The 20,325-nt window shown below is 38.8% G+C and overlaps 5 protein-coding genes and 1 long non-coding RNA gene across 7 annotated transcripts; all 6 read left to right on the top strand.

The window, feature by feature from the left end:
* Nucleotides 1–397: 397 nt before the first annotated feature.
* LOC115757997 (lysozyme P) lies at nt 398–856 on the top strand. Its single transcript, XM_030698490.1, has one exon. The coding sequence runs from the start codon at nt 398–400 to the stop codon at nt 854–856; it is 459 nt and encodes a 152-aa protein (XP_030554350.1).
* Nucleotides 857–1,092: 236 nt separating this feature from the next.
* Nucleotides 1,093–3,181, top strand: LOC115757843. 2 transcript variants are annotated; one of them, XM_030698277.1, is made up of 3 exons: nt 1,093–1,367; nt 1,425–1,583; nt 3,104–3,181. In XM_030698277.1, the coding sequence occupies exons 1-3, from the start codon at nt 1,230–1,232 to the stop codon at nt 3,122–3,124; spliced, it is 318 nt and encodes a 105-aa protein (XP_030554137.1). In that variant the 5' UTR covers nt 1,093–1,229; the 3' UTR covers nt 3,125–3,181. The 2 variants fall into 2 exon arrangements, with proteins under 2 accessions (XP_030554137.1, XP_030554136.1); XM_030698276.1 differs by lacking the exon at nt 3,104–3,181 and having other exon boundaries at nt 1,119–1,367; nt 1,425–1,618.
* On the top strand, nt 1,870–2,881 carry LOC115757842 (trypsin alpha-like). The gene has a single exon (XM_030698274.1). It carries the CDS (start codon nt 1,889–1,891, stop codon nt 2,723–2,725), a length of 837 nt encoding a protein of 278 aa, XP_030554134.1. The 5' UTR covers nt 1,870–1,888; the 3' UTR covers nt 2,726–2,881.
* A 464-nt stretch (nt 3,182–3,645) lies between the features above and the next one.
* Nucleotides 3,646–4,621, top strand: LOC115757904 (cuticle protein 16.8). The gene is made up of 3 exons (XM_030698354.1): nt 3,646–3,879; nt 3,949–4,314; nt 4,398–4,621. The coding sequence occupies exons 1-3, from the start codon at nt 3,859–3,861 to the stop codon at nt 4,578–4,580; spliced, it is 570 nt and encodes a 189-aa protein (XP_030554214.1). The 5' UTR covers nt 3,646–3,858; the 3' UTR covers nt 4,581–4,621.
* Nucleotides 4,622–5,984: 1,363 nt separating this feature from the next.
* On the top strand, nt 5,985–6,857 carry LOC115757894 (gram-negative bacteria-binding protein 3-like). Its single transcript, XM_030698339.1, has one exon. It carries the CDS (start codon nt 6,016–6,018, stop codon nt 6,388–6,390), a length of 375 nt encoding a protein of 124 aa, XP_030554199.1. The 5' UTR covers nt 5,985–6,015; the 3' UTR covers nt 6,391–6,857.
* Nucleotides 6,858–10,130: 3,273 nt separating this feature from the next.
* On the top strand, nt 10,131–19,670 carry LOC115757973. The gene is made up of 3 exons (XR_004017383.1): nt 10,131–10,327; nt 18,951–19,208; nt 19,316–19,670. It is a non-coding gene; the product is annotated as an uncharacterized LOC115757973 (long non-coding RNA).
* The last annotated feature ends 655 nt before the right edge of the window (nt 19,671–20,325 follow it).

The raw sequence follows: 20,325 nt of genomic DNA, 5'->3' as shown, positions 1-20,325 counted from the left end.
AATGTTGAATAGTATCCAACAAACCATAAATAAATAAATCGAATCGTACAAAAGATTCTGAGGCGGCTTTTGAAAGTGAAACTGAATGCGTTTATTATTCCACAACGCGGCCAAATGTCGAGCATTTCCCACTCCATATATCAGCGAAAAAAACAAATCAACAAGATATTTGAACTTGGTTTACAGCACACATTAGAATTGAAACGCATTGAGAGACAAATAGAATGCCAAGTCTTGTGTAGGACAGTGTACTTAATTTATGCTTAAGTGTGGGTCTACTTGAGAGCTGTTCAAGTGGACGCTTGTAAAAAATGTAGATTGGGCAGCTATTCAAAATTTTGCTGTCCCAAACACTATATAAGCCTGGCCTAACTCTGGCAGTTCACATTTAAGGAAGATGCCAAAAGCGTTGTCGATTCTGTATCTAATGATCGTTCTAAGTACGAGGACGATCCAAGCTCGCCAGGTGAACAAATGTAGCCTGGCGCGGCAGCTTTATCGCTATGGTGTGCCCTACAACGAGCTGCCAGATTGGCTCTGCCTGGTCGAGGGTGAGAGCTCGTTCAACACGAGGGCTATTAATCCATCGAATGTGGATGGCTCCGTTGACTGGGGACTGTTTCAGATTAACGATCGCTACTGGTGCAAGCCAGCGGATGGACGACCGTCCACAGATCTATGTCGCTTACCGTGTCGACTGTTGCTCAGCAATGACATAAGGTATTCCATTGCCTGCGCAAAATATATCAGACAGCAACAAGGCTTCTCCGCCTGGGTGGCATGGAATAACCGCTGTCAAGGTGCGAAGCCAAAAGTAAACCGTTGTTTTAGACGAAAGCACAGGTATTTTGGCTAAATTGAAACAGCAATAAAATGTGATATTAAATTAACTGCTAAATAAAAATCGATGAATCAACTTGTTATATTTATTCATTATTTTATTTATATTAACGAATATTAAAAATCAAGAGTTCATGCAATATAATATATATATATTAATATCGTTTCTTAGCAAGTAAATAAAATAACTGATTTTGAAAGGATTTAAAAATCAATTCAAATTCACAGTGTTGACAAACGTCGACTGTATGATCTGGCAACTCTGTGCTGTATACGGGCGCAAGCTGACTGCTACACAACACAGCTGTGAGATATTCACCTTGGCCTCGGCATTGTTTACGCAGAAAAATTTGTGAAAATTAAGAAAAATTGTTAAAACCCAAATTAAAATGGCATCAGCGTCTAGTTCCAGTGCTCGTCACTTGTTTGATGATTCCAAGAAGCGTCTGTGCGCTCGCGTTGGCGTTAATGTGAACAACTTAGGTTCCGTAGCCAGGCAAGTGGTTCGAGGCTCCAAGACAAATGAGGTGGGTAAACAAATTAGTAATTCTATTAAATGTGCTAAACTATAAAGTGTAACACAGATTATGCATCAGACGCTGAAGAACTTCACTCAAGTGGACGTGGTTTCCGATTACAGCAATCAGAACCTGCAGAAGATGACGCTTATCCTACAGCATGTGGGTTATCAGTACGATGTGATGGAAGACAGCGTCAATCATTTGGACTACCTCAAGGAGCAGGTAACGGCTATGGAAAGATGATTGGAAGAGCAAAAGCCTAGACATTAGTTGACATTACGCCCACTATGATTTCGACAGTTACACATCATATATTTTCATAAATACCTAGCCACAACCTCGTCTAAGGTTAATCGCAGCACCCTGAGGGCCATGCGAGCAGCCCTTGACGGCGTCTGTGAAATCTGGTGTCGCTGGCAAACACAAAAGTGCGATAAGCGCCAAGATATCTGTGCGTGGTTAGCCTATAAAAGTTGCCAGCAACGAGAGTCACACGGTTATCCGTAAGTCAGCTTTCGCATCACATCATGCAGCGTATTCGTCTGCTTCTATTCGCTTGGCTGACATTTGCCGCTGCGCAGGAGATCAGCATAGAGAAGCAGAGGCTTACGGTGCCCCATGGCAGTCCTGGTCCACAGGACGGTCGCATTGTGGGTGGCTGGGAGACAAAAATCACACACTTTCCGCATCAGGTCTCAGTGCAGATGGGCACCCGTCATATCTGTGGCGGCACCATATTGGCGCCCAGCATTGTGCTCACCGCTGCTCATTGCGTGCTGAAGTCGAATGAGCCGCAACTCTATGCCATACGCGCCGGCTCAACCCAGTGGTCAACTGGTGGCAGCTACGTGCGCGTTCGTCGCATCATTCCCCACGAGCAATTCAACTCGCCCACGCACATGAACAACGACATCGCTTTGGTGCAGCTGCAACAACCGCTTAATTATAGCCTCAACATACAGCCTATTCAGTTCGTCGCGCCGACGGACAATTTGGCCGCACAGGCGCAGCTCTTTGTCAGCGGCTGGGGCTCAACAGCTGTCGAGCAAATGTCGACTGCATCGCGCCTGCATTACACAGTTATTGTTCAGCTGGATCGCCAGATTTGTACTCAGAACTATTTTGGTGCCGGCACCGTAACCAACACCATGTTCTGTGCAGGCAGCAAGTCCGGACTTGGAGATCGCGACAGTTGCATGGGCGATTCTGGTGGTCCATTGATTGTTCAAATTGCTGGTCGCTTCAAACTGCTCGGCATTGTATCCTGGGGCTTGGGCTGCGCAAATGCCCAGTATCCGGGCGTTTATACGCTTGCACCTGCCTATGGCAACTGGTTGTTGCAGACAGTTAAGACACTGACCTAGTCTTATTTTTATGTGTTAAGTTTTTGCATTAATGTGCACAATTCTGTATATACAATTAGGGAAACTAGTTTTGTAAAAGCAAGTTTAGCTTACCTTCAATGAAATTTAATTATTTGCTTTTAAGTATGTACATAAATATGTAGCTTCTCTTAATAAACAAAGTAACACCGTATTCAATTATTTTCCGCTCGGTAAATAATAAAGACAGTATGTTAAAACTTTAAACATTCTTAAACACTAGTTTTAAATCTTTAAGTATTTTTTACCTCTGTTTCTAAAATGCTTAAGTAGATATAAACTATTTCCGTCTGCCAAAAACTTTAAGCATATAATTAAATACATGATATAAAAGTGACAAGCATTTTCTCTTTCCAACAGATTAAAAGTTCCTTTCGTTAAGCCTATTAATAGAAATGCTTTCATCCACAAATCGTTCAAAGAATCCGTCAGCAATATATTATTTACTTGTTTTAAGTGGTTTCTATTGGCGAATTTATTTCTATTTGTAAATTAAATTTAATAGGAAAAATAAGCTTGTTTTATTTTCGATATTTCTTGCGTCATTCCTGTTTATTTAAGTTACGAACAATTTTAGGTACTCAAATTCCCAAATATATTATTCAAACTGTTTACTTTCATGTTTTACGTTAATTTGTTTAATATTTTACTATTGAAGTTTTCATCTGCTTATTTTCGTTTTTTTACTACCATAATTTACATTAATTCAAAGAGAGATTTGAGTACACAACTTCAAGCTTGCAAATTTTAAGAACATATGACATTGAGAGATTCTAGTATTAGAGGAACTAGGTTTATTTCGTAGAACAGCAAAGCTTGCTTATCTCGGGTATTATTACAAAAGACATTAAATTCAACATTAAAGTCGAATTGTCTTGTTTATGAATGCAAAATTGAAAAAAAAAAATGAAAAAACAAAACAAGTTTTGACTTTAAAGCTTTGATCGGCGTATATATAAAAAGCGAATCTGAGAAGCTAAAGCACTGAGAGCCAGACAAGTTTTTTCGGTTTCGACGACTACGACTAACAAAAATTCGCTTCAGGTTTTTAGTTTCCCAACGCAGTTCAACAAACAGACACACGTTAAAAAAAAAAGAAACAAAAAACCGACAGCATGAAGCAATTTCTCATATTGGTAAGCCATAGACAAAGATAGTTACTGAGCGCATAAATAACAACAACATTTCCGGTTGAATGTTGCAAGGTCGTTTGCGCATTGGGCGCCAGTCGCGCGGATGTGTCGCACCTGCAGTTGGCCACCACACCAGAGCCACATGCGCCAGCCAATCCGTATGTTTTCAGCTACCAGGCTGGACGTGCGCCTGGTCATGTAGATCGCCAGCATACGGAGGTGTCCGATGGTTCGGGCGTTATACGCGGCGCCTTCTCCTATGTGGATCCCAAGAATCAGGTGCGCACCGTTCAGTACGTGGCCGATGAGAATGGCTTCCATCCGCAGCTGAGTCATCAGCTGGAGGACAGCGAAGCCGTCAAGGCGGCTAAGCGCAAGCACTTTGCTGCCTATAATCGCATTGCGCAAGAGCACGCTAGCCACACACCAGGTCAAGCGGTGAGTATGGCACGTCACGAGCCAATCTCTTGCAAATTGTACATCGTTCACAATTTGATTTTATATTTCCATTCCACTTGCAGTCGCTCGCAGCTGCTCCCCATGGCAGCGCTGCCGTCAATTTTGCAACCCAAAAACACTTGAGCGCATATGATCGTATTGCAGCGGAGCATGCAGCTATTGGGGCCCAGCAGGAGGCACAACGCTTGGCACTGGCCGCTCAGTCGGAGCACGGCGACATTGACAATGGACAATATCATCCATAAGTTGCTAAGTGTGTGCTAAGTTCTGAAAGTGTGTTCAATAAACATTTCATTTGAAAAGATTTCCGTTAGTTTTTTATTCAATTGCCACAAAACCTGCAGAGTTGCCACTTTTATAAAATGCATTGGTGAACAGTGTTGGTAAGTCCAAAATGTGCAATGCATTACAAACATGTTTCTTAACTTTAAAATAAATCTTTATTTATTTTAAAATTTTTGAATAGTTGGTAGTAATTCGGCTAATAGTATAAGTTTCGCGTGCATGTTTCATAGATTTTTAGCTGTTTATATACATCTAGTTATAAACTCTTTATAAATTAATTTTATTACTCCTATTCATTAGTCAATTCATTTCCAGCATTTGGTGCATCATGAGTATACAGCTGTGTCTCTTATCGTCTATCATTTTGTCTGTAGTAAGTCTTAAATACATATAATGTTATTATTATTATTTTCCTTTCAGTTCAGCATAGGCAGTGGTAATGAAATATGCCAAAAGCTTAATAACATAACTAATGAGGAGCTAGGCATGCCTCAAAAATCACTAATCGAAGATATTCCAAATAAATTTAAATGCTACGGCAAGTGCTACGGCACGCCGAAGATTCAATATAGCAAATACTGAGTACGGTTAAGATATCTTGTAAAACAAAAAGTTTTTCATACCATAACCTCATTTTCGGCCGATCGTTCCTATGACATATTATATAGTGATCCGATGTAAACAAGATTTTGCAAAAATGTTGGAGCATAGTGAAAGTTAAAAATGCCGAGTTTGGTCAAGATATCTTAATAGACAAAAAAGTTGTTCATACAAGAGCCTACTTTTCGACCGATCGTTCCAATGGCTGGTATATGATATAGTGGTCCGATCCAGTCGGTGTCGACATATGTACTGCGTGCAACAGAAAATGGGACTTCTGCCAAGTTTATGGGGTCGAAGATGCCTCTTTCTCTGCGTTACAAATTTCGAGAAGAAATTACAATACCCTCTGCAAGGGTATAATAATTAATAATTCATTTAACTTGATACAACAATACCGATACCGAACATTGGCGGTCTATGTTGAAAGTCCGAAGGTTCATACAAACACGCTTCATTTAGTCTAAATACTTGTTCATTTTATTAACAGTTGTAACTAGAAAATTCTTTTATTTTATTTGAATGCATTCTGATTCACTTATATCTGGAAATTTGTGTTATTACTCATACGTAATTCGTAACGGCTTCTTGTTAAGAATTTGAACATTTTTTAGTTAAGTGAAAGAAAAAATATAAGCATTGAATCGAGAGACTCTGAATCTCACGGTATCAGCTGGTGCTGCTTTGTCTGGCTTGCTATTGTCTGATAAGCGAAAGCTCTCCCATTTTCATATAAATCAGCTTAACTCGAGCTTTAATTCCGCATTTTGTAACGAGCTCTCAGGGGAATACAAGATGCGTTTAGCTTTAAACTGCGCCTTCATTCTGACAGCCGTCGTGCTGTGTGCGGCGTACAAGGTGCCAAGCGCCCAAGTGCGAGTGTTCTATCCCAAGGGATTTGAGGTTTCCATACCGCACGAGGAGGGCATTACATTGTTCGCCTTCCATGGCAAGCTAAACGAGGATTTTGATGGATTGGAAGCTGGCACATGGGCGCGCGATATACCCAGTGCGAAAAAGGGACGCTGGACGTTCCGTGATCGGGAAACCGTTTTGAATATAGGCGACACGCTGTACTACTGGACCTTTGTCGTCTATAATGGATTGGGCTATCGCGAGGATGATGGCGCGTATGTGGTCACCGAGTATACGCAAGCTGGGAAGTCCTAAGACAGCTTGAAATAAGCACGAAATCTACGTTTCTATCGTGAATGGCTGATTTCCATTGTGTGTCAATTATAAAACCTGTCTTTAATTAACATTATAAGTAGCCATAGAAAGTTGAAATGGTTTATATGGGGTATTCTCTTATATATACGATACATAATATATAGAAAAACAAGCTTTTCGCTTGACTGTCTCCTGTTTCTTTGGTATATTTTACAGGGTATTCACAGTACAAGTACTCGCAACTGCGTTCTTTTAAAACGGACTTCTTCTTGGAACAATTGATATGTATCCTAGTAATTGTATTAATTTGGCGTACTTAAATGATTCTGAATAAAATTCGAATTGTTATGATATATACGGAATCCGATAGTGCTTCTCGCAGTCTGCATATGGGAAATGTCATGTATAATGCAATTAAGTCAACTGATATTTCAATATATAAAGCAAATGCTTTAATGAAAATGCATTTATTATACATCCAGACTCGCCTTGTGTGATTCATTTAATTATTTTTGTTAATAAAATTGCCAGTGCATATTTATGCTCTTTTAAACGCTGTAATTAATCATGAATAAATCGCAATGCATTAATGGTCACACGTGTGCAAAGGGGCTGCTCCACCCACCGATCCACCAACCCGACGAGCCACCAACTCGGCGACCCACATCAGCCATCAGCTCAGACAGCGCAAAGTTGCCAAGGATTCACAGGGCGAATTGATGAAGTTTTAGTTGAGGCAACTGCACTACGTGACGTGTGCGTATCCAGACGCAACGGCCACGCCCTTTGCCACGCCCATGTTCACCTTTTTTTGGTTGTCCTTGGACTCTTTGTGCTTCTTTCTCCAAATTTTTCCTCTTTTTTTGTTGGTCCTATGCTACAACAAAGCAAATGCAATTACAACGCAATGTGAACACATTTTCTGCACTCACTGTGGCGCATTCGCCAGCCGCGCTAAATTGGTCTGGCAAATTCTTTTCGGACGGCTACAGGTCTAAAGTCTGCGTCTGCATCTAGCACTACTTTTATAATTTCTGCACTTTTGTGCATTGCGTTAAACGCTTCAATGCCCCGGCGCTTTGCCTTACACCAATTGCCAAAAGTGCAACAAATGTTGCTTGTCCTTGTAGCAAGATAGTATTTTTTGCCATGGTAGAATAATAAATATCCTTTCGATTTGAACAAGAAGTTTTCATAAAACGTATTTTGTTAAAAATTATAATTTCTTTACATTAAATATATATATATATTTTATTTTGATTACTTAAAAGTGTGAAAATTGTTAAAAATTTGTTGTTATGTTTTGGGACTCGAAATCCCTATCAAATCACATTTGATTTAGAACTTGAATATAAAATTATAAAAAAAGGTCGCAAAAATTATATATATTAAAATTTATATATAAAGAATATTTTTTTTTTTTAATTTTATCTAATTATTTTTAATTTTGATTTTTTTATTTAATGTCCTCATTATGTCTTAGACATAAGAGATAAACATAGGTTAGATTCGAAATTCGTGAATATTGTCGGACAACCCTTCGGCTAGGGTAATAAAGGGCTGCTACACACGTTCAGGCGCTTAATGCCTGACACGTTTCGCTTTTGGGGCGTGCCCGTCTGCTAGCAGCACAACACACACACACACACACACACACACATACATATACATATTTTTACACCGTTTGTTGGAGCATGGCAAGTGTCATAAATATTCTTTGGCCCTGCTTTATTTCTTGCCACGCAGACGATGGAGACGACCGAGCAGTTTATCAATAATGCAAAACATTCGAGCGAGGGGTGTTTACACCAGTTTCTCCTCTGCGGAGGACGGGTGGTGGGGGGAGGGGTCTGCCAGTTGAGCGGTTTTAAGTTGCTTGGGCAACAGCTCCTTGGCTTCGATACCAACCTTAAGCCCATGACACCTCCCTTTCGCATTCGCATTCGCATTCTCGTTTTCATTCTCATTCCTATTCCCCGAACGACAGCAGCATCAGCATCCGCATCCGCATCAGCATCAGCATCAGGAGCCGTTGCATTCGATGTGCATGTTTGTCGATTTGACTACGATTGCGGAAACGTATACAGTTCGTTGATCATTATCCGGTTCGTGAGGCTTTCTGGGCAATCCGTTTGCCAGACACGTGACGTTGCCCACCAGAGTCTTGACGCTATTGAACTTACTTATTACCGAATCCAGTCTGAGTTTGGAGTGTGGGTTGTGGCATGGGTGGAAGGGAGAAGGGGGGGGGGGGGGGGGGTGGTACTTAGTAGTGACAACTAAAACACATTTCAATTGCTGGACACCAATGCGAAAGGCCGCTGCGAATTCCCTGGTTAATGTTTAGCCCAACCAAAGTGCTGAGAATTAACCGCCTGGCTGACTGGCAGCCACTTTGCCAATTGGCAGCCCGGCCGTAATGCCTAGTAATGCCTATGGCGCGCATTTAATGGTACTCTTCGGGCTGCTAATGGAGCGTGCTGTAATTGCATTTCGTATATATTTCTACGAGTACGTTGTATATCCATTATAAACGCAATGTGTGCCCCGTTCCGAGTGCATTTCAGTTGCACAAAAATTGCATACAAATTGAGGGCCCTCTCAATTTGTTGATAAACTGATGAGATTTTGCTAAAATCTGCCTTATCCTGAATGTTGTTGCTGTTAAATTTTAAACAGCAATTTGATTGATATTGTAAATTAGATCTTTTAAGCTACCCATTTTTATGGGGTTCTTCTAAGATTGCGTATCACATTTGCGACATTGTCGTTGTTTTGTGGCGAAAGATGAAAGCCCACCACTGAGAGTAATTATCAAGATTTACCGACGATATCCCATCTTATCTTATTTGAATATATACAAGCACAACAATAGTCGCCCACTTTTGAGTCCCTTCAGAGGGTTAGGAAAGCTTTTCGCCCATTGATAGCGATATTAACCATTATTAACACTTCAAAAAAGGCATTAGTTCGAAACGATTTTGCTATATATTTTGTCCGCTTTTTCTTACTTTTCAAATACGATCGATAAAAAATTTATATTTTCATAGTTTAGAAAGCCAGAGTGATAATCTTTGAAATTCTGACTAATAATGAGATTCTCTACGGATCAATCCCAAAATATCGATCTCTTCTCTTCTTCTCTTTTAAAATTTGGATTGTAACCTGTTTGATACTTCTGTACAACGGACGAGTATTATGCAGTGCAAGATAATTTTTATACTTGTTCTCTTTTCTTGTCAAAATTTCCTCCAAAGAATTTATTTCTTCGTAGAGAGCATTAAAATTTATTCAAAAATTTTTTAGCGAAAAGAAGGTTTTTGTATGCAAAACATTTGCGTTTGAATAAACACAACTATCATTTATTAGTTTCACTATGCTCCTAACATATTTGTAAAATCTTATTTAGATTAAACTAGGCAATTTTATATTTAAATATGCAAATACCATACATGACAAATCTTTTTGTAGCACTATTATTTTAGATTATCTGCAGAGCTGCATGGCAAAGGTGTAAAAGGGTATAAAATCTTCGATGTCCTTTTTTGTAAAGTCATCTAGCTTGATAACTTAGACAAAAAGATGTTAGTGAATACATTTTAATGTATTTGTGCCTGAAAGTTGTACTTCTTTATTTGTTTTTTTGTTGATAGATGATACACGAATTAGGTTTAGCGCACGGTGCAATCTAATTATATATACACAGAAATATCAGTCATGTTTCACTCGACTTAAATCAATAAACACAACTGAAAATTGGCACATTTTGAGCCACTGACAGGCAATGGAATCGAATCGCATAAGAAGCTGCCGATCAAAATCAAATTAGAGCAAATGCGAGGCACTTATAGGAAATGCGCACTGCAAGTCACAGGAAACAGGAAAGCGCGGAGGCTGGCAAAATCAAATAACAAAATCTGATTGAATTGAGACTGAGGTAAAGGTAAAACGGTAAACGCTGATTTATTGATTTTCAAACAGCAACTTTGACATATTCCATCTGCTTTTCCTACTATTAAATAAAGCAAATCCACAGGCTTGCAGAGTCCTTTGTGCTGCGCCTGTTGCAAATTGCTGAAATTGTGCAACAGCGCAGCTGCCACATTTTAAATAAGTAGCTTATGTATGCACTCGAACAATGTCAATTCGGGCACTTACGCACACCGAAATTTTATTAGCAACACATTTTCTTTTGTTCGCTAAACGATTTTTTATTTTCTTACCCTTGGGAAAGGATATTTTAAATTTGTCATACATTATGCAACATAAGGAGTAAGAGTAAAGCATTTATGTTATTCTCCTCCTATATCATATTGTTATCTATATTCTTCTATCAATATCATACAGCTGCCATAGGAACGATAGGTCCAAAATTAAGATGTTGCTTTTACAGTTGTTTGCTTTATATGATATGTTGACCAATCTTGGCACTTGAGAGTTTTTTCTAGCCCCCTACATATGAAACTCTCGTATATACATATGCATCGGACTTCTTTATCAAAAAGCTCAATGGGAAAAATCGTAAGAAAATGAACTTTTGTCCAGACGATCACATTTTTCTAAGATATCTTCTCGAAGGAAAAATCGTTTGGACATAACGCTTTTGTGTCTACAAAGGGTATTTGAAATGCTGCGTGCCCAAGATACTCATTTTTTCTTGTTTATTTTTATACCCTGCACCCATTAAAAATGGGTATAAGGGTATATTGTATTTGTGCGAAAGCCAAATGTATGTACAGGCAGAAGGAAGCAACTCCGACCCCGTCCGTCCGTATGTATGAACACAAGGATCTCAGAACCTATCAGAGCTAGAGACTTGAAATTTAGATGTAGATGCTCCTAGCTCCCCCGCAGATCGAGTTTGTTTCCGATAATCGATAACTTACTCCGTTTTCAAGCAATCGATATCGATATACTGTTTTTTGGGAAATTTTGGTAAATAATAAGAACTAGAGTCACCAAACTTGACATATAGCTTCTAAAATAGAATATATATATGATATAGGATTTTTCTTCATGGTTTTCCCTCTAGTTTAATCTGGCATTCAAATCTCGACACCGATTTTTTGGTCGAAATTCATGTCCAAATCTTACCCCAAGATTCGTATATCGACATGGGTCAAAAATGACCACCCCCATATCTCGGTCAAATCTCATCCGATTTTCACGAAGTTTGGCTTTTTCTTCATGGTTTTCCATCTAGTTTAATCTGGCATTCAACGCTCGACATCGATTTTTTGGTCGAAATTCACATCGAAATCTTACCCCAAGATTCGTATACAGACATGGGTCAAAATTTACCACCCCCATATCTCGGCCAAATCTCATCCGATTTTCACGAAGTTTGGATTTTTCTTCATGGGTTTATCTCTTGATTAATCTGGCATTCAAATCTCGACATCGATTTTTTGGTCGAAATTCATGTCCAAATGTTTTACCTCTTGATTAATCTGGCATTCAAATCTTGACACCGATTTTTTGGTCGAAATTCATGTCCTAATCTTACCCCAAGATTCGTATATAGACATGGGTCAAAATTTACCACCCCCATATCTCGGCTAAATCTCATCCGATTTTCACGAAGTTTGGATTTTTCTTCATGGGTTTACCTCTTGATTAATCTGGCATTCAAATCTTGACACCGATTTTTTGGTCGAAATTCATGTCCTAATCTTACCCCAAGATTCGTATATAGACATGGGTCAAAATTTATCACCCCCATATCTCGGCCAAATCTCATCCGATTTTCACGAAGTTTGGATTTTTCTTCATGGTTTTCCCTCTGGATTAATCTGGCATTCAAATCTGTACACCGATTTTTTGGTCGAAATTCATGTCCAAATCTTAGCCCAAGATTCGTATTTAGACATGGGTCAAAAATTACAACCCCCATAACTCGGTCAAATCTCATCCGATTTTCACCAAGTTTGGCTTTTTCTTCATGGTTTTACCTCTTGATTAATCTGGCATTCAAATCTCGACATCGATTATTTGGTCGAAATTCATGTCCAAATCTTACCCCAAGATTCGTATATAGACATGGGTCAAAAATTACAACCCCCATATCTCGGTCAAATCTCATCCGATTTTCACAAAGTTTGGATTTTTCTTCATGGTTTTCCCTCTAGTTTAATCTGGCATTCAAATCTTGACACCGATTTTTTGGTCGAAATTCACATCCAAATCTTACCCCAAGATTCGTATATAGACATGGGTCAAAATTTATCACCCCCATATCTCGGCCAAATCTCATCCGATTTTCACGAAGTTTGGATTTTTCTTCATGGTTTTCCCTCTGGATTAATCTGGCATTCAAATCTCGACACCGATTTTTTGGTCGAAATTCATGTCCAAATCTTACCCCAAGATTCGTATATAGACATGGGTCAAAATTTATCACCCCCATATCTCGGCCAAATCGCATCCGATTTTCACGAAGTTTGGATTTTTCTTCATGGCTTTCCCTCTAGTTTAATCTGGCATTCAAATCTCGACACCGATTTTTTGGTCGAAATTCATGTCCAAATCTTACCCCAAGATTCGTATATAGACATGGGTCAAAATGTACCACCCCCATAACTCGGTCAAATCTCATCCGATTTTCATCAAGTTTGGCTTTTTCTTAATGGTTTTCCCTCTAGTTTAATCTGGCATTCAAATCTCGACACCGATTTTTTGGTCGAAATTCATGTCCAAATCTTACCCCAAGATTCGTATATGGGTCAAAATTTATCACCCCCATATCTCGGCCAAATCTCATCCGATTTTCACGAAGTTTGGATTTTTCTTCATGGTTTTCCCTCTGGATTAATCTGGCATTCAAATCTGTACACCGATTTTTTGGTCGAAATTCATGTCCAAATCTTAGCCCAAGATTCGTATTTAGACATGGGTCAAAAATTACAACCCCCATAACTCGGTCAAATCTCATCCGATTTTCACCAAGTTTGGCTTTTTCTTCATGGTTTTACCTCTTGATTAATCTGGCATTCAAATCTCGACATCGATTATTTGGTCGAAATTCATGTCCAAATCTTACCCCAAGATTCGTATATAGACATGGGTCAAAAATTACAACCCCCATATCTCGGTCAAATCTCATCCGATTTTCACAAAGTTTGGATTTTTCTTCATGGTTTTCCCTCTAGTTTAATCTGGCATTCAAATCTTGACACCGATTTTTTGGTCGAAATTCACATCCAAATCTTACCCCAAGATTCGTATATAGACATGGGTCAAAATTTATCACCCCCATATCTCGGCCAAATCTCATCCGATTTTCACGAAGTTTGGATTTTTCTTCATGGTTTTCCCTCTGGATTAATCTGGCATTCAAATCTCGACACCGATTTTTTGGTCGAAATTCATGTCCAAATCTTACCCCAAGATTCGTATATAGACATGGGTCAAAATTTATCACCCCCATATCTCGGCCAAATCGCATCCGATTTTCACGAAGTTTGGATTTTTCTTCATGGCTTTCCCTCTAGTTTAATCTGGCATTCAAATCTCGACACCGATTTTTTGGTCGAAATTCATGTCCAAATCTTACCCCAAGATTCGTATATAGACATGGGTCAAAATGTACCACCCCCATAACTCGGTCAAATCTCATCCGATTTTCATCAAGTTTGGCTTTTTCTTAATGGTTTTCCCTCTAGTTTAATCTGGCATTCAAATCTCGACACCGATTTTTTGGTCGAAATTCATGTCCAAATCTTACCCCAAGATTCGTATATGGGTCAAAATTTATCACCCCCATATCTCGGCCAAATCTCATCCGATTTTCACGAAGTTTGGATTTTTCTTCATGGTTTTCCCTCTGGATTAATCTGGCATTCAAATCTCGACACCGATTTTTTGGTCGAAATTCATGTCCAAATCTTACCCCAAGATTCGTATATAGACATGGGTCAAAATTTATCACCCCCATATCTCGGCCAAATCTCATCCGATTTTCACGAAGTTTGGATTTTTCTTCATGGTTTTCCCTCTAGTTTAATCTGGCATTCAAATCTCGACACCGATTTTTTGGTCGAAATTCATGTCCAAATCTTACCACAAGATTCGTATACAGACATGGATCAAAAATTACCACCCCCATATCTCGGCCAAATCTCATCCGATTTTCACGAAGTTTGGATTTTTCTTCATGGTTTTCCCTCTAGTTTAATCTGGCATTCAAATCTCGACACCGATTTTTTGGTCGAAATTCATATCCAAATCTTACCCCAAGATTCGTATATAGACATGGGTCAAAAATTACAGCCCCCATAACTCGGTCAAATCTCATCCGATTTTCACGAAGTTTGGATTTTTCTTCATGGTTTTCCCTCTAGTTTAATCTGGCATTCAAATCTCGACACCGATTTTTATGTCGAAATTCATGTCCAAATCTTACCCCAAGATTCGTATATAGACATGGGTCAAAAATTACCACCCCCATATCTCGGCCAAATCTCATCCGATTTTCACGAAGTTTGGATTTTTCTTAATGGTTTTCCCTCTAGTTTAATCTGGCATTCAAATCTCGACACCGATTTTTTTGTCGAAATTCATGTCCAAATCTTACCCCAAGATTCGTATATAGACATGGGTCAAAAATTACCACCCCCATATCTCGGCCAAATCTCATCCGATTTTCACGAAGTTTGGATTTTTCTTCATGGTTTTCCCTCTAGTTTAATCTGGCATTCAAATCTCGACACCGATTTTTTTGTCGAAATTCATGTCCAAATCTTACCCCAAGATTCGTATACAGACATGGATCAAAAATTACCACCCCCATATCTCGGCCAAATCTCATCCGATTTTAACGAAGTTTGGATTTTTCTTCATGGTTTTCCCTCTAGTTTAATCTGGCATTCAAATCTCGACACCGATTTTTTGGTCGAAATTCATATCCAAATCTTACCCCAAGATTCGTATATAGACATGGGTCAAAAATTACAGCCCCCATAACTCGGTCAAATCTCATCCGATTTTCACGAAGTTTGGATTTTTCTTCATGGTTTTCCCTCTAGATTAATCTGGCATTCAAATCTCGACACCGATTTTTTGGTCGAAATTCATGTCCAAATCTTACCCCAAGATTCGTATATGGGTCAAAATTTATCACCCCCATATCTCGGCCAAATCTCATCCGATTTTCACGAAGTTTGGATTTTTCTTCATGGTTTTCCCTCTGGATTAATCTGGCATTCAAATCTCGACACCGATTTTTTGGTCGAAATTCATGTCCAAATCTTACCCCAAGATTCGTATATAGACATGGGTCAAAATTTATCACCCCCATATCTCGGCCAAATCTCATCCGATTTTCACGAAGTTTGGATTTTTCTTCATGGTTTTCCCTCTAGTTTAATCTGGCATTCAAATCTCGACACCGATTTTTTGGTCGAAATTCATGTCCAAATCTTACCACAAGATTCGTATACAGACATGGATCAAAAATTACCACCCCCATATCTCGGCCAAATCTCATCCGATTTTCACGAAGTTTGGATTTTTCTTCATGGTTTTCCCTCTAGTTTAATCTGGCATTCAAATCTCGACACCGATTTTTTGGTCGAAATTCATATCCAAATCTTACCCCAAGATTCGTATATAGACATGGGTCAAAAATTACAGCCCCCATAACTCGGTCAAATCTCATCCGATTTTCACGAAGTTTGGATTTTTCTTCATGGTTTTCCCTCTAGATTAATCTGGCATTCAAATATGAACATCGATTTTTAGTCGAAATGCATGTCCAAATATTACTCCAAGATTCGTATATACACATGGGTCAAAATTTATCACCCTCATATCTCGGTCAAATCTCATCCGATTTTCACGAAGTTTGGATTTTTCTTCATGGTTTTCCCTCTAGTTTAATCTGGCATTCAAATCTCCACACCGATTTTTTGGTCGAAATTCATGTCCAAATCTTACCCCAAGATTCGTATATAGACATGGGTCAAAAATTACCACCCCCATATCTCGGTCAAATCTCATCCGATTTTCACGAAGTTTGGCTTTTTCTTAATGGTTTTCCCTCTAGTTTAATCTGGCATTCAAATCTCGACACCGATTTTTTTGTCGAAATTCATGTCCAAATCTTACCCCAAGATTCGTATATCGACATGGGTCAATGGGACATGGGGTCCACCCCCATATCTCGGTCAAATCTCATCCGATTTTCACGAAGTTTGGCTTTTTCTTTATGCTTTTCCCTCTAGTTTAATTTGGCATTCAAATCTCGACACCGATTTTTTGGTCGAAATTCATGTCCAAATCTTACCCCAAGATTCGTATACAGACATGGATCAAAAATTACCACCCCCATATCTCGGCCAAATCTCATCCGATTTTCACGAAGTTTGGCTTTTTCTTCATGGTTTTCCCTCTAGTTTAATCTGGCATTCAAATCTCGACACCGATTTTTTGGTCGAAATTCATGTCCAAATCTTACCCCAAGATACGTATATAGACGTGGGTCAAAATTTACAACCCCCATATCCCGGCCAAATCTCATCCCATTTTCATGAAGTTTGGCTTTTTCTTCATGGTTTTCCCTCTAGTTTAATCTGGCATTCAAATCTCGACACCGATTTTTTGGTCGAAATTCATGTCCAAATCTTACCCCAAGATTCGTATATAGACATGGGTCAAAAATTACCACCCCCATATCTCGGCCAAATCTCATCCGATTTTCACGAAGTTTGGATTTTTCTTCATGGTTTTCCCTCTAGTTTAATCTGGCATTCAAATCTCCACACCGATTTTTTGGTCGAAATTCATGTCCAAATCTTACCCCAAGATTCGTATATAGACATGGGTCAAAAATTACCACCCCCATATCTCGGTCAAATCTCATCCGATTTTCACGAAGTTTGGCTTTTTCTTAATGGTTTTCCCTCTAGTTTAATCTGGCATTCAAATCTCGACACCGATTTTTTTGTCGAAATTCATGTCCAAATCTTACCCCAAGATTCGTATATAGACATGGGTCAAAATTTATCACCCCCATATCTTGGCCAAATCTCATCCGATTTTCACGAAGTTTGGATTTTTCTTCATGGTTTTCCCTCTAGTTTAATCTGGCATTCAAATCTCCACACCGATTTTTGGTCGAAATTCATGTCCAAATCTTACCCCAAGATTCGTATATAGACATGGGTCAAAAATTACCACCCCCATATCTCGGTCAAATCTCATCCGATTTTCACGAAGCTTGGCTTTTTCTTAATGGTTTTCCCTCTAGTTTAATCTGGCATTCAAATCTCGACACCGATTTTTTTGTCGAAATTCATGTCCAAATCTTACCCCAAGATTCGTATATAGACATGGGTCAAAATTTATCACCCCCATATCTTGGCCAAATCTCATCCGATTTTCACGAAGTTTGGATTTTTCTTCATGGTTTTCCCTCTAGTTTAATCTGGCATTCAAATCTCCACACCGATTTTTTGGTCGAAATTCATGTCCAAATCTTACCCCAAGATTCGTATATAGACATGGGTCAAAAATTACCACCCCCATATCTCGGTCAAATCTCATCCGATTTTCACAAAGTTTGGCTTTTTCTTAATGGTTTTCCCTCTAGTTTAATCTGGCATTAAAATCTCGACACCGATTTTTTTGTCGAAATTCATGTCCAAATCTTACCCCAAGATTCGTATATAGACATGGGTCAAAATTTATCACCCCCATATCTTGGCCAAATCTCATCCGATTTTCACGAAGTTTGGATTTTTCTTCATGGTTTTCCCTCTGGATTAATCTGGCATTCAAATCTCGACACCGATTTTTTGGTCGAAATTCATGTCCAAGTCTTACCCCAAGATTCGTATATAGACATGGGTCAAAAAGTACCCCCCCCCCCCCCATGTCTCGGCCTAATCTCATCCGATTTTCACGAAGTTTGGATTTTTATACCCTGAACACATTAAAAATGGGTATAAGGGTATATTGTATTTGTGCGAAGGGCAATGTATGTAACAGGCAGAAGAAAGCAACTCCGACCCCATAAAGTAAATATATTCTTGATCTGCATAAATAGCTGAGTCGATCTAGCCATGTCCGTCTGTCTGTCCGTCCGTCCGTCCGTCCGTACATATGAACGCAAGGATCTCAGAACCTATAAGAGCTAGAGACCTAAAATTTTATATGTAGATGCTCCTAGCTCCCGCGCAGATAGAGTTTGTTTCCGATAATCGATAACTTACTCCGTTTCCAAGCAATCGATAAAAATCGATATCGATATCCTGTTTTTGGGCAATTTTGGTAAATAATAAGAACTAGAGTCACCAAACTTGACATATAGCTTCTAAAATAGAATAAATATATGCATTTGATGTTGGAAGAAGAGGGTTCAGGGTATCCTCTAGTCGGGAGCTCCCGACTAGAACATCTTACTTGTTATTTTATGTTTCATTTAATTTTTATTTTTATTTTCATTTTATTTTATATTATGCTTTTTTTGTTGTTTGCCGCTGCTGCTGTTTGTTTGTTGTTTGCGTTTGGCGTTGAGTAGCGGAAATAGTAAAAGTTTTCTAATGAGAAAAGTTTACACACAGAGACAGAAAGGAAGCCCGAAGGAGAGTGGCAGAGAGAGAGAGAGCGCGACAAAAATAGGAGTGAAGCAAAAGAGCGGGTGCTTCTAAGATGCAGACAACGAGCAACCCATATAAAGAGGCACCGCTGGAACCAACGGCGTTGTCCACACTGGCGACGAATTTAATCATCTGCCTTTACTGTTGGTCCCGTTGTTGTTCATGTTATTGTTGTTGTTGCTGTGTGCGCGAATGTGCACATCAAAAACTAAACACGTCAAAGTAAGCAACGGAAATGAGAAAAAAGTGCGCTTATTTATTTTGTACTCTTTTTCAACAATTTCGTTTTTGTCGCCTGCACCTCTATTTGACTTGGTTGACAACGAGAGACTGAGACAAAGACAAAGACGGCGACAGAAACACGCATTTTGCGCCCTACGCCTTTCGGCACGTCAGCATCAAAGCGTGTTATAATTTCAAAATTATGCAAAGCTCTGGTAAACGTGGACGTGAACTCATTCCGGCGTGTTTAGTGCCGGATATGAAGAAGAAGACCATGAAAAGAGCCCAATACTCGCACACAGTTTTCAAGTGCCAGGGCTGCAATTGACATGGTGGTGAACTTTGGCAACAGGGCGTATTATAATCAATAAACATTCAAGATATGTAACTCTAACACGTTTATTTTAGCCAAAAATTTATTAACTGATCAGATATACTTCATTAATTACACTATGTTAAGCCAACCCTATATAAAACCTTACTCTTTTGGTACACTTTTTTAATTATCTTTTATTTTATATTTTTAACTATTATTTAAAATATGTTCATAAAACCATAAATAATTTTGCAGAAAGTTCAAGCCTCTAATTGCTGAATTTGGCCAATATATATTGAAAACCGAAAGAATAAATAAATGCTTGATAGGTTCGATTACATTTAGTGACAAAATTATAATACCTTCTACAAGGGTAGAGAAACATTTAAAATAAGTTTACAAGTTAAGTTTAAGTTTTATTCAAGAAATATAAAATGGATTTAACATCTGAATTGTCTGTTATATAAATAGGTTTCTCGCTTTTAAAACAAATCATTTAATGTATCATATTCCAGTAAATTAATTTAGCGCGAGCATTATTTATGCGTGCGTATTATGCATATCTTACTTCCTCAATTTTCCAATTTGTGTATATTTTAAGAGTAGCTGGAAAATTGGCTTGGTCAGCATAATATCACAATAGCTCACCGAAACACACTCTCATTTTAAATGCCGCCCTTTTGATGTTAATGCAGATGTATCTTGAGGATACATCTTGCTTTATGTCATTTGGCAGCTGCTAATAACTCGGATTTAATAAACAATTAAATTGTTGCCCCTGTGCGATACGTATCGACAATT

This window comes from Drosophila novamexicana, unplaced genomic scaffold (genome assembly GCF_003285875.2).
Source record: "Drosophila novamexicana strain 15010-1031.04,08,12 unplaced genomic scaffold, DnovRS2.1 tig00000121-arrow-pilon, whole genome shotgun sequence".
In the NCBI taxonomy this organism is placed as follows: Eukaryota; Metazoa; Arthropoda; class Insecta; order Diptera; family Drosophilidae; genus Drosophila; species Drosophila novamexicana.
Note: the sequence above shows the minus strand (reverse complement) of the source record. Positions and strands in the feature narration are given on the sequence as shown.

What these genes read in the sequence shown, in the direction of transcription:
- LOC115757997 (XM_030698490.1), top strand. Translation starts at nt 398, where the DNA reads ATGCCAAAAGCGTTGTCGATTCTGTATCTAATGATCGTTCTAAGTACG.
- LOC115757843 (XM_030698277.1), top strand. Translation starts at nt 1,230, where the DNA reads ATGGCATCAGCGTCTAGTTCCAGTGCTCGTCACTTGTTTGATGATTCC. An exon ending in GAGGCTCCAAGACAAATGAG is followed by an intron (nt 1,368 to 1,424) that starts GTGGGTAAACAA and finishes AGTGTAACACAG; the next exon opens with ATTATGCATCAGACGCTGAA. An exon ending in TGGACTACCTCAAGGAGCAG is followed by an intron (nt 1,584 to 3,103) that starts GTAACGGCTATG and finishes TCTTTCCAACAG; the next exon opens with ATTAAAAGTTCCTTTCGTTA.
- LOC115757842 (XM_030698274.1), top strand. Translation starts at nt 1,889, where the DNA reads ATGCAGCGTATTCGTCTGCTTCTATTCGCTTGGCTGACATTTGCCGCT.
- LOC115757904 (XM_030698354.1), top strand. Translation starts at nt 3,859, where the DNA reads ATGAAGCAATTTCTCATATTG. An exon ending in TGAAGCAATTTCTCATATTG is followed by an intron (nt 3,880 to 3,948) that starts GTAAGCCATAGA and finishes GAATGTTGCAAG; the next exon opens with GTCGTTTGCGCATTGGGCGC. An exon ending in GCCACACACCAGGTCAAGCG is followed by an intron (nt 4,315 to 4,397) that starts GTGAGTATGGCA and finishes TTCCACTTGCAG; the next exon opens with TCGCTCGCAGCTGCTCCCCA.
- LOC115757894 (XM_030698339.1), top strand. Translation starts at nt 6,016, where the DNA reads ATGCGTTTAGCTTTAAACTGCGCCTTCATTCTGACAGCCGTCGTGCTG.